We start from the raw sequence: 18,006 nt of genomic DNA on the forward strand, positions 1-18,006 counted from the left end.
ACTGTTTAACAGTCGGAAAAGTTAGGTAAAGTTGAGACGTATTTTTTACACTTACACATGTAATCCATTCTGGGAATAAATTGTTTAATTCTACACTCGATAAAATTGTTATTTGTTTGTTTCATTAAAATCCGCGCCTCCGCGGGTGTGTAATGAGCTTTACTAGTGATGTCCTACAAACATACAGTTACGATTCGCAATTTCTACAAACGTGCTATAGTGTTGCTATAGTGCCTTTAAGTTGTATACTTTTAGTGACATCATTAATGTGTATCATTTTAAATTATTTTTAATAAAATCTGTCAGAGAAATTAGTTAAAAAGCAAATGTAATTATATTTTTTATAAGTTAAAAATAATAAATGTTGCCACTTCAGAAATTACGTGAAAAGTAAATTGGCAGAGTGGCAAACGTCAGACGATGTCGATGTCGGGGTTTGTGTAACAAAAATAATTAATATCTCGGAGTTTTCTGATAATATAATGTGAATAATGAGATGAAAGTGTGAATAAATGTTAGAATAGTGTCTGTTAGTGATTATGGCGCATAGTGGTGGTGTGTTGAGCTCGGATATATCGCGTCGGAACCCGCAGGATGAGTACGAGCTCATTCAAAGGATTGGCTCGGGCACCTATGGGGACGTTTACAAGGTACGGACGAGTCTTAAACTTGAATATATTCATTTTAAACCGATTGGGAGGCTTTGTGCTACCTTTTGCACAGAAATAGACTCCGTTATCAATCTTGAATAATTAGTCTTATTCATATTTTTTTGCTTTGCATGTCTCATTTCATTATTGCCACAGCTGATTTGAAAGAGAAATCGTATTTGATATTTATTTTAATCGTTTGTTTTTAATGAAAAACAAGTACAGTTCTCGTCCTTGGACGAGCAAGAATTGATTACTAATAAGCAGAAGTTGGGGAGTTCATTGTTTTCTCAAGTGTCCAACAGATGTATGGTCTTACCAGTCTTAACTTCATTTCCGTATATAATAATGATCCTGACCAAATTTTTCCTGCTCTTTGAGCACTTTTTTTGAGAATGTTTTGTTTGTTCTTCACAACCAACCTATGATTCTTGACCACCACACACATGAAATGTTAATAGTTCTTTAAAAGTGGTGGGTATTGGCTCTATAAAGCCATAATCAATTTATTTTTATGAAAACTTTATATAAATTTGCCTTTTTCCTTCATATGAATGAATTATAGAGCCACGGGTGTTTTCTATTTATTTCAGTATTCTATATTCAATATATTGTTGTCTGAGTACCCACAACACAAGCCGTCTTGAGGTTACTGTGGTGCTTAGTCAATTTGTGTAGGAATATCCTACAATATTTATTTTCTTGGGATTTCTACTCTGTAAAGTACATTTTCTAAGTTTTAGGTAATGGTTGATTACAATGAACTATATTGGTAAAAAATAAACACTAATCAGCCTGTATACACATCATCATTGAGACCTGCCTATTTACAGTGCTTATTCAGCTTCTGAACAGTTTGTTAAGCAATACACTTTTTTGGGGCATGCATGTAGAGTACTTTAAGCTTATAAAACTAGCAAGTCATTTTTGAAAAGTCTAGATGGTTAAGAGTTGCATTGGACTAATGATGTTTAAATTACATCCATGAGAATGAAATTTACCACATTTTGTTCATCTGTTAACAATGAAACAAAAAAAAGTGCTTTGTCATGTGAAATCTAGCAGTGTTTATACTTCAAACCTTAAATTATTTACTGCGGTATCTCCAGACCAATATAACCTAGTGGGTAGTGACCTTGCCTATGGAGGCGATGGTCCCGGGTTCGAATCCCAGTAAGGGCATTTATTTGTGTGATGAACACAGATATGTGTTCCTAAGTTTTGTGTTTTCTATGTATATAAGTATGTATATTGTCACCTAGTACCCATAGTATAAGCTTTGCTTAGTTTGGGGCTCGGTCAATCTGTGGGTTGGCCCCAAATATTTATTTAAAGACAGGCAATGCATTTGCAATCTGTCTGGTGTTGCAGGTGTCCGTGGGCAATGGTAATTGCTTACCATCATGTGTTTCATCTGCTCTATTGCCTCCTGTATCATAAAAAGCCATTAGGTCTATTGTAGAATTGTATGGAAACAAACCCATCTTTAACTACATATTTCAGTTGTTATTTGGATTTTATAGTTGCAGTTAACTCAGTATGTTCACTTCACACAACTATGCAATGCATAATGTGCATACATATATTTGAAATAATGTTAGTTGTGCAATTTAGAATGGGCAATAGTGCCAGCAAAGCAGATTATTAAATAAGAACTAGTGAATAAAAAGTGTTATAATTTGACTATGTATTTGGACGATATAGTTACATAATTATACATTGCTTATGCCACCGTGTCAAATTTTGTATATTTATTAATATGACCTACTACTGCTATGCCAACTTACTAAAAATGCATTTTTTTTGTTTTACCTTTTAATCATGATAGTCATTCTATATCATAAATTCGAGGGGTGGGTGATCAAACCAGATAAGTCAAGCAAATTGGTTTTTGGAATTGGAACTATATGTGACAGGTGTAGAGTTCTTAAGTAAATTACAAAATATCTGGACTTATCGGGTTTGACAGCTCACTTCTCAATATACCTTTTGAAGAATTTGAAGGAATAATCCTAGTGAAATAGGTGAACCTTACAAACCACATTCAACTTAGTAAAAAATTATCAGTTTATTAATTGTTTCCTATTTCTAACAATTTTAATATTTTTATCCATAACTTTTATTGTGGCCAATCATTACAAGTGTTATCTTATCAATATCAGTAGAAGTATTAAGTGTTATTGAAAGCTCATCTTTTGTTTCTGTTCTGAAAATGTAGCTTGCCAAGTAAGAAGTAAATAAGTAATAGCTACGTATAAATACTGTATTGTCAGAAACAAGGATAGGTAACAGGAGGGATCTCTTCTATGCCAAGTATCTAACATTCCCCAACTATACCTTTTGTAGTGTAGCTTACTATAGTGCACTGATTATACCACTATTGTATCTCTTAATGTTCGGGCGCTCCAGGCAGTAATAGTGGAGGCATAAACTGCTGAGAAAGATAATGTGTCATGTCATACCATGGGAAGGTGTAATAGAAGGTATAAAATGGGTTTTTTTTATGATAGAGGAGGCAAACGAGCAGACGTATCACCTGATGGTAAGCGATTACCGCCGCCCATGGACACTTGCAACAAGAGAAGGTTTGTTAGTGCGTATCGTTGTATGAGTACCCAAAATACAAGCCTTCTTGAGTTTAGGTGGGGCTTTGTAAATTTGTGTAATAATGTCCTATAATATGTATTTATTATCCTTTATTTATTTTGGGTCTTAGTTTAGGTTTTTTTACAATATGAATATAAAAGTAAAATATAAAAACACTTACAAAACAATACAAAAACATATAAACACATTATAAAAAACCTAACCTAGGGTGCCGCCGGCAGCGGGGCGGGGCCCAAGCTGCCGGTGGTCAGGGCTGCAGACAGAGGAACCGTACTATACCGTTTTTATTTATTATTAAGCTGTCTAAATTCAGTGCATATTACTACTTCATTATTTTGTCAACAAGATACATTTACTATACCTTCCTTGAATCATTTGTTGATTTTATAAGCCAATTTTCCTCTATTCATCGTCTAAATAAAATTATAATCTCATTACAGTTATAGTGTTAAGTGCTACTCTGGTATAATTACACCTACCAATATCCCATTTAAAAAACGCACTCGGACGGTGCCATACCGAGGGATTTCAAGTAGAAATCTTAATATGGACATGACTCAAATGCCGCGATTTTGCCCGAAAAAGGAATTCTATTATGTATTACTTAATAAAGTATTTTTGAAAAGTATTGAATGAGATTTCTACTCGGAATTCTTTGTGTTTTTTCCTTTCGAAAATATCCGAACACACCTTATTTACTGTAGACGTGAGAACAAAGTTGTATAAATACCTTATACTGATTCACATACATTTTTGATAACTTAATTTACATTTAAAATGAAACCTATCTATACTTAAGTGGATATTACAGTTTAAAATTTGAAATCTTTTGAGTCTTGTTAAACATACCTAATTAGCCTAATTACCAGTTCAGTGAGTGTTGCCTGAAATAACAGTTATTGCCAAGGTCTTATGCAACACATGTGCATGCAGACTGAAGCAATTATTACACTATTATGAATATTTTTGCCTTTCTGTAGGTTTAATATAATAATCTTTATTGTAAGAACAGACTTCTCAAAACAGCTTAAAGATGCTTTCAGTTTCGCTTCTTCATTATCAGGTCTTCATCTATTTGACCAGATTTCCTATATTCCGAGAACAAATGAATGATTTAAAATTAATCTCTTAAACTAATACATACATATAATCACGCCTATTTCCCGAAGGGGTAGACAGAGACCACGGATTTCCTCTTGCTACGATCCTGACACACCTCTTTTGCTTCGTGCACTTTCATAACATTCCTCATGGACGCTCGCCGGTTTAGGGTGCTCTTGACCTGGCCTTTCTTCAGGATTTGGTCAGAGATAGTCCGCCGAGGTCTACCCCTTCCAGCTCCCTCTTTCACTTCTCCCTTATACACTATTAGCCTTCTTTCACTCATTTCACGTGTCCAAACCATCTTAACATACCTTTTTATACCTAAACTAATAATGTTAATAGCATTATCGCTTTTATTCCTATCGTTATAAAGTTTACTACTTACGTCACACAGCATAAGCCTACGGCCGTGGAAGGAAACCTGGATTATGCTAATCCTACCAACCTTGATACCACAGTTAATACGTACACATTATCAATGCATGTTTATGTCCGTGTTTACATTGATGCATGTATGTACTGAAGTTAGGTAAGACTAGTTGTAGTGTAGACCTTATCTTTTTTTTATACGACGTCGGTGGCAAACAAGCATACGGCCCGCCTGATGGTAAGCAGTCTCCGTAGCCTACGTACGCCTGCAACTCCAGAGGCACATGCGCGTTGCCGACCCTAACACTGCAAGTCCGCACCCTCATTTAACTCTGGCTACCTTAATCACCGGCAGGAACACAACACTATGAGTAGGGTCTAGTGTTATTTGGCTTCGGTTTTCTGTAAGGTAGAGATATTACTCCACTTGGGCTCTGCTCTAGATCTGGAATGACATCCGCTGTGCTGTGCCCTATCACACAAAGCCCACACCTCACTTCTGGACGTAGTTTAAGGACGTACCTGGGTCCGAAATACTCAGGTTAAAACCGAAATATAACCTGCACAACTTTACACCTCGACGATGGTTAACAAAAACACGACCAACGTGATAGTAAGCGGCTACCGCAGAATATGACGCTTGCAGCAGTTGCAACGCTAGTCACAAGCACGTTGTACAGTCGACGTCAAATATATATTCACACTTTTGCATCTTAATGCAAACATATGTTTAACGACAACTGTAGGGCCTGTGGTGACAGGTTAAGGGACAAATACCTTCAGCCTCAAACACTGCATTCTTGAGGGATCCGTGCCACTCTATAAAACAGTTATGAGGTAAAGATGACTAATAAATTACGCAAATAAAAGATGATATCGACAATTAACACTTGAGTCAAAAACGTAACTGTGAAAATTATTTTAAACATAAATATTTGGCATCATTAAGACTTAGATGTTATTCTATTCCATATGAAGATCAGGATCAGAACATGTCAATTACTATACATATATGGCTTATTGTTCTAAGGCAAGGTCCAGTTAACTGACAGATTGTGTATCTTATTGCAAGGACACAAGGTTCATCGATAGTCGGTTAATTGTTGCTGTTAGAATAGTTCTAACAGTAGTTTTAAATGCGCCTATGTCTGACTCAGGCACTGACTCACTGCGTTATTCATAACGCTGAACTAAACAAGGCGGACCAGTTCAAATCCGAAACTCTTTATAACAATTTGCGTTTTGTACAGGAATTAAGTGATTTAAATGGGTCTAACGCGATATAATTTCATTATTTTCACATTATCCGACGTTTCAGCTGGGATGGGAGACGTCGGATAAGACAAAAGAGATATGAAATTTTAAAACACTAAATATGTTCCAGAATCTTTGTTCAAAAACTCACACCAAGCTAAGTTGGCAACGATTTTGATAACCCAGCCTGTGCAAGTGTTAAGTAAACATCATAATTTCATAGAAGTTAGATGTTTAAAATAACACTTGCACTATCTGGGCTGTCAAATTAGCTGCCAACTTATCTTGGTCTGACTATAATTATCGTCAGTAGACATTATTACATTGTCCGTTAATATTGTTGACGACTGTACTTGTTGGGCAGACCAGGGTGCGTAGCCGACGTGATAATCGTTGACGCTCAGTAGCAAACGAAAGGCAACTGTCATTGTCGTATTAATATGGAAGAGTGTTAGAGAGAGATGACTACGCTACACTACGGAGCGTTAACGATTGTTACGTTGGCTAAGCACTCTAGTATCGTTGTTACGCGGTTATTTCACTGACGCCGAGCTAGACATGCATGCATGGAATATATCCAGGGAGCCTAACCAAGATGACTGTCGTTAATGAAAACAGCCGATCGAAATGATGCACAGTGGGACGACACTGATCCTTTCGGACATTCCCGTCTCCGTTCGGCTCAGCATTGCTACGAGCAATTATTAGGGTTGGCACTACTTGACGTCCCTCTGTGTGCACAACCACAGATAATATAATGACTTGAATCTTGACAACCCTAAATAGTCGAAAGGGATAGTGCCATATTTGAATGGGACAGCATGATTCGTCCCTGAATCGCTGTCAAACTTCGGTTTTGTAGGAAGTTTCATTTCTGTACGGTAGTATTTATTCTGTGACCGTACCCTAGTTGCTTTGAGCGCTCGACTTGAGCGTTATGTTAGCAATAGCTACGTCTATGTTCATTAAATCGGTACCTGTTGTAATCTATGTTGATTATTTAAGTGTGCGTTTTCGTATGCTGTTGTAATGCGCAGATAATAAGCACAAAAAAGCAGTAGTTTTCTTTTTTCATTGCCGTTAAGCGTATGTCGTATCTATACGATTTTTATATGATGACGTGTTATCTTATAAATAATCTATTTGATCTTGACTTAAGGCACGGATTACATTATAATGATACTGATATTGACTTATTATTTATCACCTGCTGCCTATACTGTATTGTGCAGACATAGAGTCCATATTATATATTAAACCAAAATATTGTCATTTGTTAAATAATATTGTGGATATAGCATTGTGATAAGCAGGGCCCGTACTTTTCATGCCGTTGACGCAAAAATGACGTAATTTAACATACAGGAAGCTACTACAAATTTAGATAACTTACTTATTGATGGGTATCATGATAAATACTTGTTACGCGAATAAAAGCTTGTTACGCTGTTAAAAACCAAAAATATGTATTATTTCATAAATTAATAATCTATTATTTATTTGTGTGACAATAAAATGAAAGTCAGTTAGACGTTTCTGTACTAATTGTCAAGTATATGTATCAGTTACCTAAAGAGGTTGACAAATGATTAATTATTACGAAAATACTAATTGGAATCATACTCTATGTAGCGTGACGTCATTTTTCTGTCAACGGCATGAAATGTACGGGCTCTGCAGATAAGTCTAAAAGAAAATTAAAATATTTAGTTACACAATGATAACTACTGGTTCTGTGAGCTTTAGGCCTCACAATCCCAACTTGAATAATCAGAAAATCCAACACCTGAATCGATAAAAAACCGGCAAAATGCGAGTCGGACTCGCACAGGAAGGGTTCCGTACCATTATCTATAAAAACGGTCACCCATCCAAGTACTGACCCCGCCCGACGTTGCTTAACTTCGGTGATTGGATGAGAACCTCGAGATTGGAAAGAAATATTTATTTTATTCTGTTTTTAGTATTTGTTGTAATAGCAGCAACAGAAATACATAATCTGTAGAAATTTCAACTGGCTATCACGGTTCATGAGATACAGCCTGGTGACAGACGGACGGACAGCGGAGTCTCAGTAATAGGGTCCCGTTTGACCCTTTGGGTACGGAACCCTAAAAAGCAGTATAATTTCGAACCCGTTCACAAAATATTACGAGAATCGGTGGAGACACCAGGGCTGCCAGTACATAAATCGTGATTATACGGTCCACTGTTCAAAATTAGATGAAATTCGATTGCATTTTACATAAAAAAAATAAAAAGATTATATCCGATTTTTATATTCCAAACTTTAAAAACCGACTTGTATTTAGAAAGTAAAGACTGACCAGTAATATATGATCACGCGCCATATTGCGGAATTTCTTTGGAACTAAATTTTTCACACTAAACTGAACTGTCACCCTATAGCGCGAGAATAACAGCGCCCTCTTGACAATGATCATATATTTCTAGTCGGGCTTTAGTAACTAATCTCGTAAAAAGTGGCGCCAAAACGCAGCACACAAGTGTAAAAAGTAAAAACATCATATAGAACACCAAATCGATCAAACGGTCAGATCCTAAAGAAGAAAACCGCTCAAACCGTCACCGTATCATATTATCAAGTTCGCAATCCGTCTCTGTTAATCCCGTCCCGTCGTTAAGTGTACGAAAAAACATGTTAGTTAGCCTTTTTAACTAACATGTTTTTTCGTATCCAATTCGTGCAATACTAGCACGTATCGTAAACCATAGAGTAGCTTATACATACTGTTCCTTAAACTGTTTTTGCCAAGTTTTTATAGATAATAAAATATGACATTGATGCAACAGGGCGGTTGGTTTACAAAGGGCCTACAGGGAAACATGAAAATCGAAATTAGTTATCTTATCTGCCTCTTTATCGCGCGAATACGGAGGAATATCGAGGTTAGATAACGAAATTTCGATTTTCTTGTTTCGCGGTAGACCCTCAGATTGTGATGGATTGTGGTAGTGGCGCCCCCTACGCAGTTTTGCGTAATATTCGTTATTATACCGAATGACAATACTATACTATACATAATAGATACAATAATTAGTCCGATTATACGAAAGTTGTATAGAATTATACGATCTGGCAGCCCTGACACCTGAGAAATGCAAACTATAGTCTAAGCACATATACGAAAGCATTTTTTATCAGTTTGAAATGAAGAAGCTTCGCGCTCGATTATTGGTCAAAAAACAGATTACTCTACTATACTATTAACTCTAACAAAATTACTCATTTCATAACGGAACTACTCTTTCCATAATTATGCAGGAATATAAAGGTACAATTTAGAACCATGTTATGATGAGACTGAAGGAACCAGACAGGTCTAATTAACGTTTATATGCAACCGTGTGCTCCACATTTTTATCTTTATACACTGTCAACCATTCTACATTACGTTGCGCATATCACCGGCATTGTGACGCTTTCATCCATAAAATAAATGGGTCAATATATATACATAAAATAATGCCCAGAGTTCAGACTCACACCACACGGTGGGCTGGATGGCTCGAAAAGAGGACATTCGCACTTTTTTCAGAAAATCTGCTTATCGTTTCCTACTCTATAAAAGAAGAAAAACAAAGTCTTGAAAGGTAGAAGACGGGACCTCTAATAGTTTCTGAGAAACAAGATACCTATTTTTGGGTCCCATACAAAAAAAAACAGACTCTATTTTTTTCTGCTTTCAATATGCCTTATTTCGAAAAAATGTATACCACATTTATTGTTCCTTATATAATTCTCTATCGGATAGCATTTTTCTGAAAAAAGTGCGAATGTCCTCTTTTCGAGCCATCCAGCCCACCGTGCACCGTGTACTTCGGTCACAGATTAGAGTCTAGAGTTCTTATCGTGAACATTGAAAACATAATTTTTCATGATTTGATGAATTGATTGTATTGATTTTATTGAAATTAAATTTTCGATGTCCGTGACAACTTCAACTTCAACATTTATTCAGCAAAGGGCACACGGGCACTTTTACACGTCAACATGGAATTTACATACAAGCGAAAAACAAGCACACCAACAATTATAACTTACAATTAACTGCAAATATTAATGCAAACTAAAGTTTTATTATTACTTAGAGATGTATAAAGTCTATAATTGTCGAATTACAAAAAAAAACTAAAATAATAATAATAAAAAAAACACAAAGAGATACAAAAATAATAATCTCAAATTATTTTGAATTTAGAATAGTTCTAATTTATATCAGAACTAAATGATTATATAGTTTATCAAATTATCTTTAGAGATGTATAGAGTCTCAAGATTCAAAATTCTGTATAATTAAAACATATATTAAGATAAAAGAAACATACGAGAACCGAATGAAGTGTCTCACTGTAATTATACTCAAAGATAAAGTTAGCTTAAACAGACCAGTCTCCACAAACGGCACCTGTTCACGAGTATGCCTAGAGTACGAGTATATCTCAGCCATCGCCTCCCTCAACCTTCATTCTGGAAAGTGGACAAGCTGACAAGTCCTCAGAAACTGTATTATCCAGCGTTTTAGAAAAGCACTTAATAAGCGTAGTCTGGGTGGTAGTCTGTGCTCAAGTTATACTAATACCAGTAACTAAAAGTCAAGAAAAAAATATGTATCAGAACATGTCGCGACCACGTGTGGTGCATAATGATTTCAGGACAATATCGGCTTTATTTACATCTAATTACAGTTTAATTTTGAAGTAGAGAGCCACCACACGCGTTGGTATTATAGTCATATATGGTGCAATGCTGCAAAATTCGTTGACTTTAAGTTTCTTTCCTACCTTCCTGTAGTATGCAATTGTAGACTGTAAAAAGAAGAAGTGATATTCGTATTCCACGAAACGAGTCTATCGGCGTGGCTTTGAGAAAACAAATCGGTATTTATTTCATAGTGGTTATCAATTAATTATGCTTTTTCTTAGATATTCGTAAGTTTGGTCCTATAGTTGTCTTGTTGAGAATGCCATTTGGCAGTAAATCCGCCATTTGTACATTGTGATATATATTTTTAACACGCTTTTATTAGGTCGACCTGTATGTAACAATGTCATGGAATCTAAGGTAACTAATTTAACCATCTTCCAAGGATCGTAGCGTCATGAAAATTGGCAGCTGTATGTAGTTCTGATGACAATACAATAATATAGTACTGTCGAACTGATCTGATGATGGAGCCGGAAGATATGAACTGGAACTTCATGATGGAACATCGTATCATAGCTGTGTTTGGATTTGTTAGCAAAGATTTGTAATGAACTTTGACCACGATTAGGCTTCAAGGTCTAATGATGAAGCCGGAAGATAGGCACTGGCATTCCATGATGGAATAGTCGTGTTTGCACTTGTGAGAAAGGTCACGTAATGGACTTTGAACACGATCAAATTTTCACGACCAGTTTTTTAAACTATTAATTTATATATAATAAATAAGGAGGTGCTGAGTGGACCCACGGAACACCGTAGATGGTGCTGGCTGGAGTGCAGGCAGACCGAAAAGGAGATGGCGGGACGACTTGGACGCATTCTATCCAAAATGGTGGGAAAATGAAAATGACAGGGTCGAGTGGAGAAAACGACGGGAGGCCTTTGCCCAGCAGTGAGACAGTAAAGTAGGCTAACAAAAAGTAATAATGAATAATCAATCCTTTTAATCTATGGAAGCCGGTGGGAATAGAGTTCTATGGACGCGACTTGTCTAAACTGTAAACTAGCCGTTATAATAATAAGAGGGCACGAAGCGTTTTGCTTCAACATTCCTTATGCGAACTGCCAAGGAGTGGAATGCCCTGCCCGAGTCTGTTTCCGCATGAGTACAATCTAGGTCTCTTCAAGGCTAGGATAAATAGGTATCTCATAGGTAAGCGTGCTCCACCGTAGACCGCATCATCACTTACCATCAGGTGAGATCGTGGTCAAACGCCTGCCTATCTATACATAAAAAAAGGTGTCCTGTGCTTAGCAGTAGGTGACATTTCTATGTTATTATTTAAAGAGCGTACTCCTATCTTAAATTCCGGCAACGCACTTACAACCCCTCTAGTGTTGCTGGTGTCCATGGGCGACGGTGATCGCTTCTCATCAGGCGATTCGTCTGCTAGTTTGCCACCTATTACATTGAAACAATTGTCCACCTATTAGCGTGCTAATAAAATATCCGCATCAAGCAGTTCAACCGTTAAAATGTAATTGACAAGTACATGGAAATACCACGTGAAATTACTCCATGAAGTCACTTTAACTGCTTCGTACGGTATGCAATTATGGAATGCATAGCTTTGTTTTTAAAACGGAAACTAGGCAATATACACATGCATAACAACTATTCTAATGCACTTGCACTCACTCATTTTAATTGACACTTCATATAATTTACTACTATTAGTCACGATTTACTTACAAATATATCATTTTTAAAAAGGCTTATACGTATAGGTAAGTATTACTGCTATAGCCTTTTTTGAATGTAAACAATATTAACTAGGAAATAATGTGCGTGCAGTATTAGACTATATGCTAAAGGCTTAAAATCTATTTTATTTCTATAGTTACCAAGTCCAAGTATCCATTTCATGTAATAAAAGGCGTAATTTCAAGTCATAAATCTAGATAAACTTTACGTGACACTATTAACCTATATTTACATTAAAAAACGGTTTAAATTTTGCTTTGTAATAAGAACGTTAGGCTTCAAAATTAGGTTAGTATGTTCACGTAATGAAGAAATTAAATTTTGCTCGTAGAGCACACTCTACTTGATTAATGATTATACACGTAATAATTATAAGTGATATAAGTACATACGGCAGTGCAGACTGTAGTTATTTCGAAGGTATAGTTAATAATATTACAATACATAGGTAAACCGAAGATTACAGCCAAATTATGGAATAAAAAATACTGGTGGCCGTTCCAAAAAACATTTCTTGGCGCATTGTTTCTGGATGGCCGTTGAAATCACTGGCATACTCGTAGATGAGTTTGTTTTCAAAGTTGGCAATGCATTTGGTATGTTTGGAATGCGAAGGTTCCGTAAAAGAACTCTGTCCTGTTTTTCACTTAAGGTGAAACTATTACATAAATACATTGATTGTGTAACGTTTCAAGTAATATTATTGGAGTTCTTGATGTTTTTAGTTTAGTTTTAGCTCTTTCTTATTTAGTGTACAATATAATATTGTTTTCAATAACAGTATCCGACTGTGACGTCACACAGCTGGAATTATAACAAACAGTGAACGCAAGACCAACATTCTCGGTTCTGAAATAATGGCGTGTGAATTAAAAATTGTTGCTTCTTATTTTCACAATGTTTTAGAAATTATTTAAGCGTATGTCAAGAATTTAAATCTAGTAATTAATGCTACACGTTATACAGATGATTCGTGAGTTTAAAGTGCAAATCTTGAATTTTATTTCTTATTCAGTAGAAATCAGGAACAGCCCTATCATAAAGGGCCACAGCCAGGAGGCCCCCGCTACCTTTTCACGGGCAGATATGGATTTTTGGCACTTCTCGGGCCAAATTTGCAGGCTCGCGGACTGTAGTTTAGAGATCGCTAAACAATACCAAAAGTATGTTTTTACTTGAATGAGTTTACTTTATAATTTGTTTATTTATTACACACTTAACGGTAAGCGTATAACGAGATATTTTTAGGGTATTCTATTTATGTGCTAGACTGTGACATACTGCACTTGCTGTGGCCACCTGCTATAATTATGTTTGAGACAAGGCTGATCATCGAAGTATATTTTATGAAATAGAAATTGTTAAATATTATCATGTTTGATGCATTTTTGTTGCCTGTAACAGTCGTTAGGGACGATAGACCCTGAAAACCTTTATCTTTTAACAATGTTTAAACTGCATGTAAGGTGAGAAAGATCTTAAGCCCGAACCACATGAGATGCGTAAGTAGCGTGGCACAGACGGAGCGATAATATACCAAAAGATATAGCAAGGCATCTTACGATATATTTTACGTACCATTTGACAGAGTCCACACATGAAGCTATAATTATATTTTGGTATCTTACGATGTCTAATTGCAAGGCACCTTAAGATACATTGCGGAATATAGCTCGGTATATTACGATATAATTTTGGTATATTTCGTTTCTCACAATGTAGGTGCTAGACAGACAGCGATATAAATTTTGGTATCGTTGGCGTGTGTGGTGCTGTCGGTATCTTACGGTATATTAATATATATTATAGCACCGTATGTGACGGACTGTAGACATGCATTGTCAATGCCAAGAGTGCCAATTTGGTACAAAATTAACTTGTAAATAAAGTGGATGGATTCCATGGGAACTTTGTAAAATCATCTCACTTACCTCATTATTACTGATGCATCATCGTGACGTCACCGACATCACAGTCATCAAGGGGCTTCCGTACCATGGTTTACACAGTTTACACCATACACTATTACCTGTTTGACCATTCGTATACCTTATTACGATGACCTAAGGATCGCCAATGGTCAGTTAAGTGTTTTAGTACGCAATACAGATATGAGTCACGGCAGACACTTGCAGATGAGCCGCCATCCGCGAAATGTCATCGTCCGGAAAGTGGTCAAACTAATACGGTGATTTACATGGCGAAATTGTTTTACACTACGTCGTTGGCAAACAGGTATACGGCCCGCCTGATGGTAAGCAGTCACTGTAGCCTATAGACGCCTGTAATCGCCTCTAATTCTAAAAATCTTAATCTCTTTTTAAATTTCAAATATATATATTAATTTATTAGGTTTTTTACATAACTATATAATTATCATTATACTTAACTAGGGAAACTTCTCTGCCTGCGCAGGCGACATCGTCAGCGTACATTTGATAAAGTAAAGAGAGCAAGAATTAAGTTACTACAAGTTATTTAAAAAAATATTCACCAAAACTGTACTATAGTTCGTTTGCGTTAAGAATGGCGTTAAATCATCATTGAACAATGTCCGGCCTAGCGATGCTCGTAACCAATCAAATAGTTCCTACTTAGAAAATAAGCCTTCAACTGGTCACTGTGAACTTTACTTTCTAATCAGGAACAATTTGATTGGTTACGTGCGTGCGTGGCTAGGCCGGCGGACAATGATGATTTTACTGCATCCTTATCGCGAACGAACTATAGTACAAATGTACGGGAAAAAGCCTTGACTTAACTTTCTGAAATAATCAATCTCTTTTATTATACATTAATGTTCATTTCATAATCACGTGCGTTTATTATTTACGATTTTTATAATTACCTCAACGAGGGTTCGGAGTATTAGGAGTTGCAGGCGTACATAGGCTACAGAGACTGCTTACCATCAGGCGGGCCGTGTGCTTGTTTGCCACTGACGTAGTACAAAACTGAAATTTTAGGTACTATTAGGTAGGTAAAACACTTTTATCTTTATAATAGCAATAGATCAGATCATTATCCTCATTATATTGTCCAAATCCAAAACCACAAAGATTAATGTATAGTATTTCCTACATTTAGCCTCCTTATTTTGATTTAATAATTTTTACATCCCTGACAATTTGTCAGCTTAGCGCAAAATAGTATAAAATCAGCGGGTTTGTATTTGACGGAGATCTCTACGAAATTTCGATTCCGAAGACGCATCTCTGCCTGCTTCCTCGACTAATTAAATAAATAAATAAATAAATATTATAAGACATTATTACACAAATTGACTAAGTCCCACAGTAAGCTCAATAAGGCTTGTGTTGAGGGTACTTAGACAACGATATATATAATATATAAATATTTATAAATACTTAAATACATAGAAAACACCCATGACTCAGGAACAAATATCCATGCTCATCACACGAATAAATGCCCTTACCAGGATTTGAACCCGGGACCATCAGCTTCATAGGCAGGGTCACTACCCACTAGGCCAAACCGGTCGTCATTCAATCAATCAATCAATCAATGGGTCAATTCGGACCCAGGGCTTTCTTAATAAGATATTAAACTAATTGCATTCTTCAAGCTAGGACGAGAACGAGTAACCCGGTCTCAGTTGTGACGTCATTGCGTGAGTAGTGACAATAAAAAGAAATGATTAGTGCCTGCGCACATGGCACATATGGACCTTTAACGCAAGTTAGTCTGTTCTGTTGTTATTTATTTATTTACACTTTATAATAATAATAATAAATTCTTTATTTCGAAGCACTTGGACTCCATAGATGTTAGTTATAAATGTACTTAAAAGCTACGTTAGTTAACAATATTTACATACATGTACACATACTTAAATGTGGGGGGGGGGGTGCTACCTGTTTGATTTGTCCAATCCAGTGGATAAGGAGGAGTGGTGAAGGAGGTTTATTTCACAATAAATATATAACTACGTAGAAAGGGCCAACTTAATGCCAAAGGACTTAATTATGCCAGATAGGTACTAAAATGGCAATCAATTTACTATCCCCATTCATATTTTTACTATAAGGGAACATCCGGACAGACATACTAAATCATTTTTACCCAAACTGAAACGGAGATATTCGCTCCTACTCACTCAACGAGAGGTACAGTAGCGGCAAATAATCTATCATATTTTTTGGACTATACATTTGCAAATATTTTTTTTTATAAATTCCTATAAAACGGCTATAGCGATTTCAATGAAATTTACAATATAAGGACGTATGTAAACAAAACAACAATTCGTTCAAACTATGTTTTTTTTTTTTATAATTAGCTTGCCTGAGTTTTCTCAGTAGCCCGGTGGGTATTAAATTGTAAATTAATGATGCTATTTAATTTTTAAGCCAGTGGCTATCGAGGGCGAAAAATCGATCCATCTAGGCTTTATTGTTGTTAAGATTCGCTTTTGAGTGTGTTCAAATAAGAAATTCAATATGAATATATATTTATTAGCAGACAATAATATAAATTACATATGAACTACCTAGCTTAAATATTATACGAGCCTCATCTGCCAACAATCCACTCTGAGGTTTGGCAGAAGAATAATGTAATTAACTAATTAGCTGTAAGCATGACACGTGAATGAATAAATGTTTATTTATTTATAGCATATATTAATTGGTGTGAAGTCCCCAATCCACATTGTGCTAACGTGGCTGCCTACGTTGCCGGGTGCAGTGGGACGTAAGCGAATATATATGGTCGTGATGACGATACAATCATTGTTTACACGATACTGTACGCTTGTTACCCACCGTCGTATAATAAAATTATACCTACGTATGCGGAACCTTCAAGGATTCTTTTTTAAAATCGCTCTCTGCGGGGACGGGTTATGTATTTTTAGCTTAATTACAAAGAAAGGAAAAAAGACCGAAAGTATCGCATCCTCTTAAGTGGCCGGGAGCGGTTTTAATTCCTTTTCATCTATTTATAGCACTTTTATGAAAGCGTTTAACAAATGATACGACATTTTTAATCGGGGAAAGAGTGAAAAAGCTGCTGGACTTTTAAAATTGAACGGGAAATTGCTCCAAAGGTAATCTATCTATATACTAGTCAATCAATTAAGAAGTTGGTTATTGATTCAAATTATATATTTACCACACATATCTACCTTCTACTCTTGTAAATTAGTTTTTTATTTAGGTAGGTACAGGTACAGATCATCTTACCGTATTTATATGAATAGTCAATCGTCGCGCTACTAAAATATAGAAATTACAGGTTCAAATATTTTTAATGAGAATTAATGAAAATGAAATGAAAATCTTTATTTCAGGCAACTAGTGACCCATAGATAAATTACATACATATTATAAGTATTATAATAACGATATAAATAAAGGAACAGTAATAAAAAAATAGAGGTAGTACGTAAGACGTAAGTGACGATGTGTGTCATGTTCACTAAATAAAAATAATGTTAAAGAATATGTTATTATAAAGTTTTATATGTATAAAAATGCAATCATAGTACGTTTATGTCGTAAAAAAAGTTTCGTAAAAACTGTGAAAGTAAACATCAACTAATTACCCAATTAGTGTAATGAGAC

General features: G+C 35.7%; 1 protein-coding gene across 1 annotated transcript in view; it reads left to right on the plus strand.

The window, feature by feature from the left end:
• Positions 1–385: 385 nt before the first annotated feature.
• The window catches only part of LOC133531186 (mitogen-activated protein kinase kinase kinase kinase 5), a 62,637-nt gene continuing 45,016 nt past the window's right edge, over positions 386–18,006 (plus strand). Inside the window, exon 1 of the mRNA XM_061869321.1 lies at positions 386–650. Within this exon, the coding sequence (XP_061725305.1) occupies positions 540–650 (111 nt within the window). The 5' untranslated portion in view covers positions 386–539. The remainder of the gene's footprint in view (positions 651–18,006) is intronic.

The sequence above is a fragment of the Cydia pomonella genome, chromosome 24 (assembly GCF_033807575.1).
Source record: "Cydia pomonella isolate Wapato2018A chromosome 24, ilCydPomo1, whole genome shotgun sequence".
Classification (NCBI taxonomy): domain Eukaryota; kingdom Metazoa; phylum Arthropoda; class Insecta; order Lepidoptera; family Tortricidae; genus Cydia; species Cydia pomonella.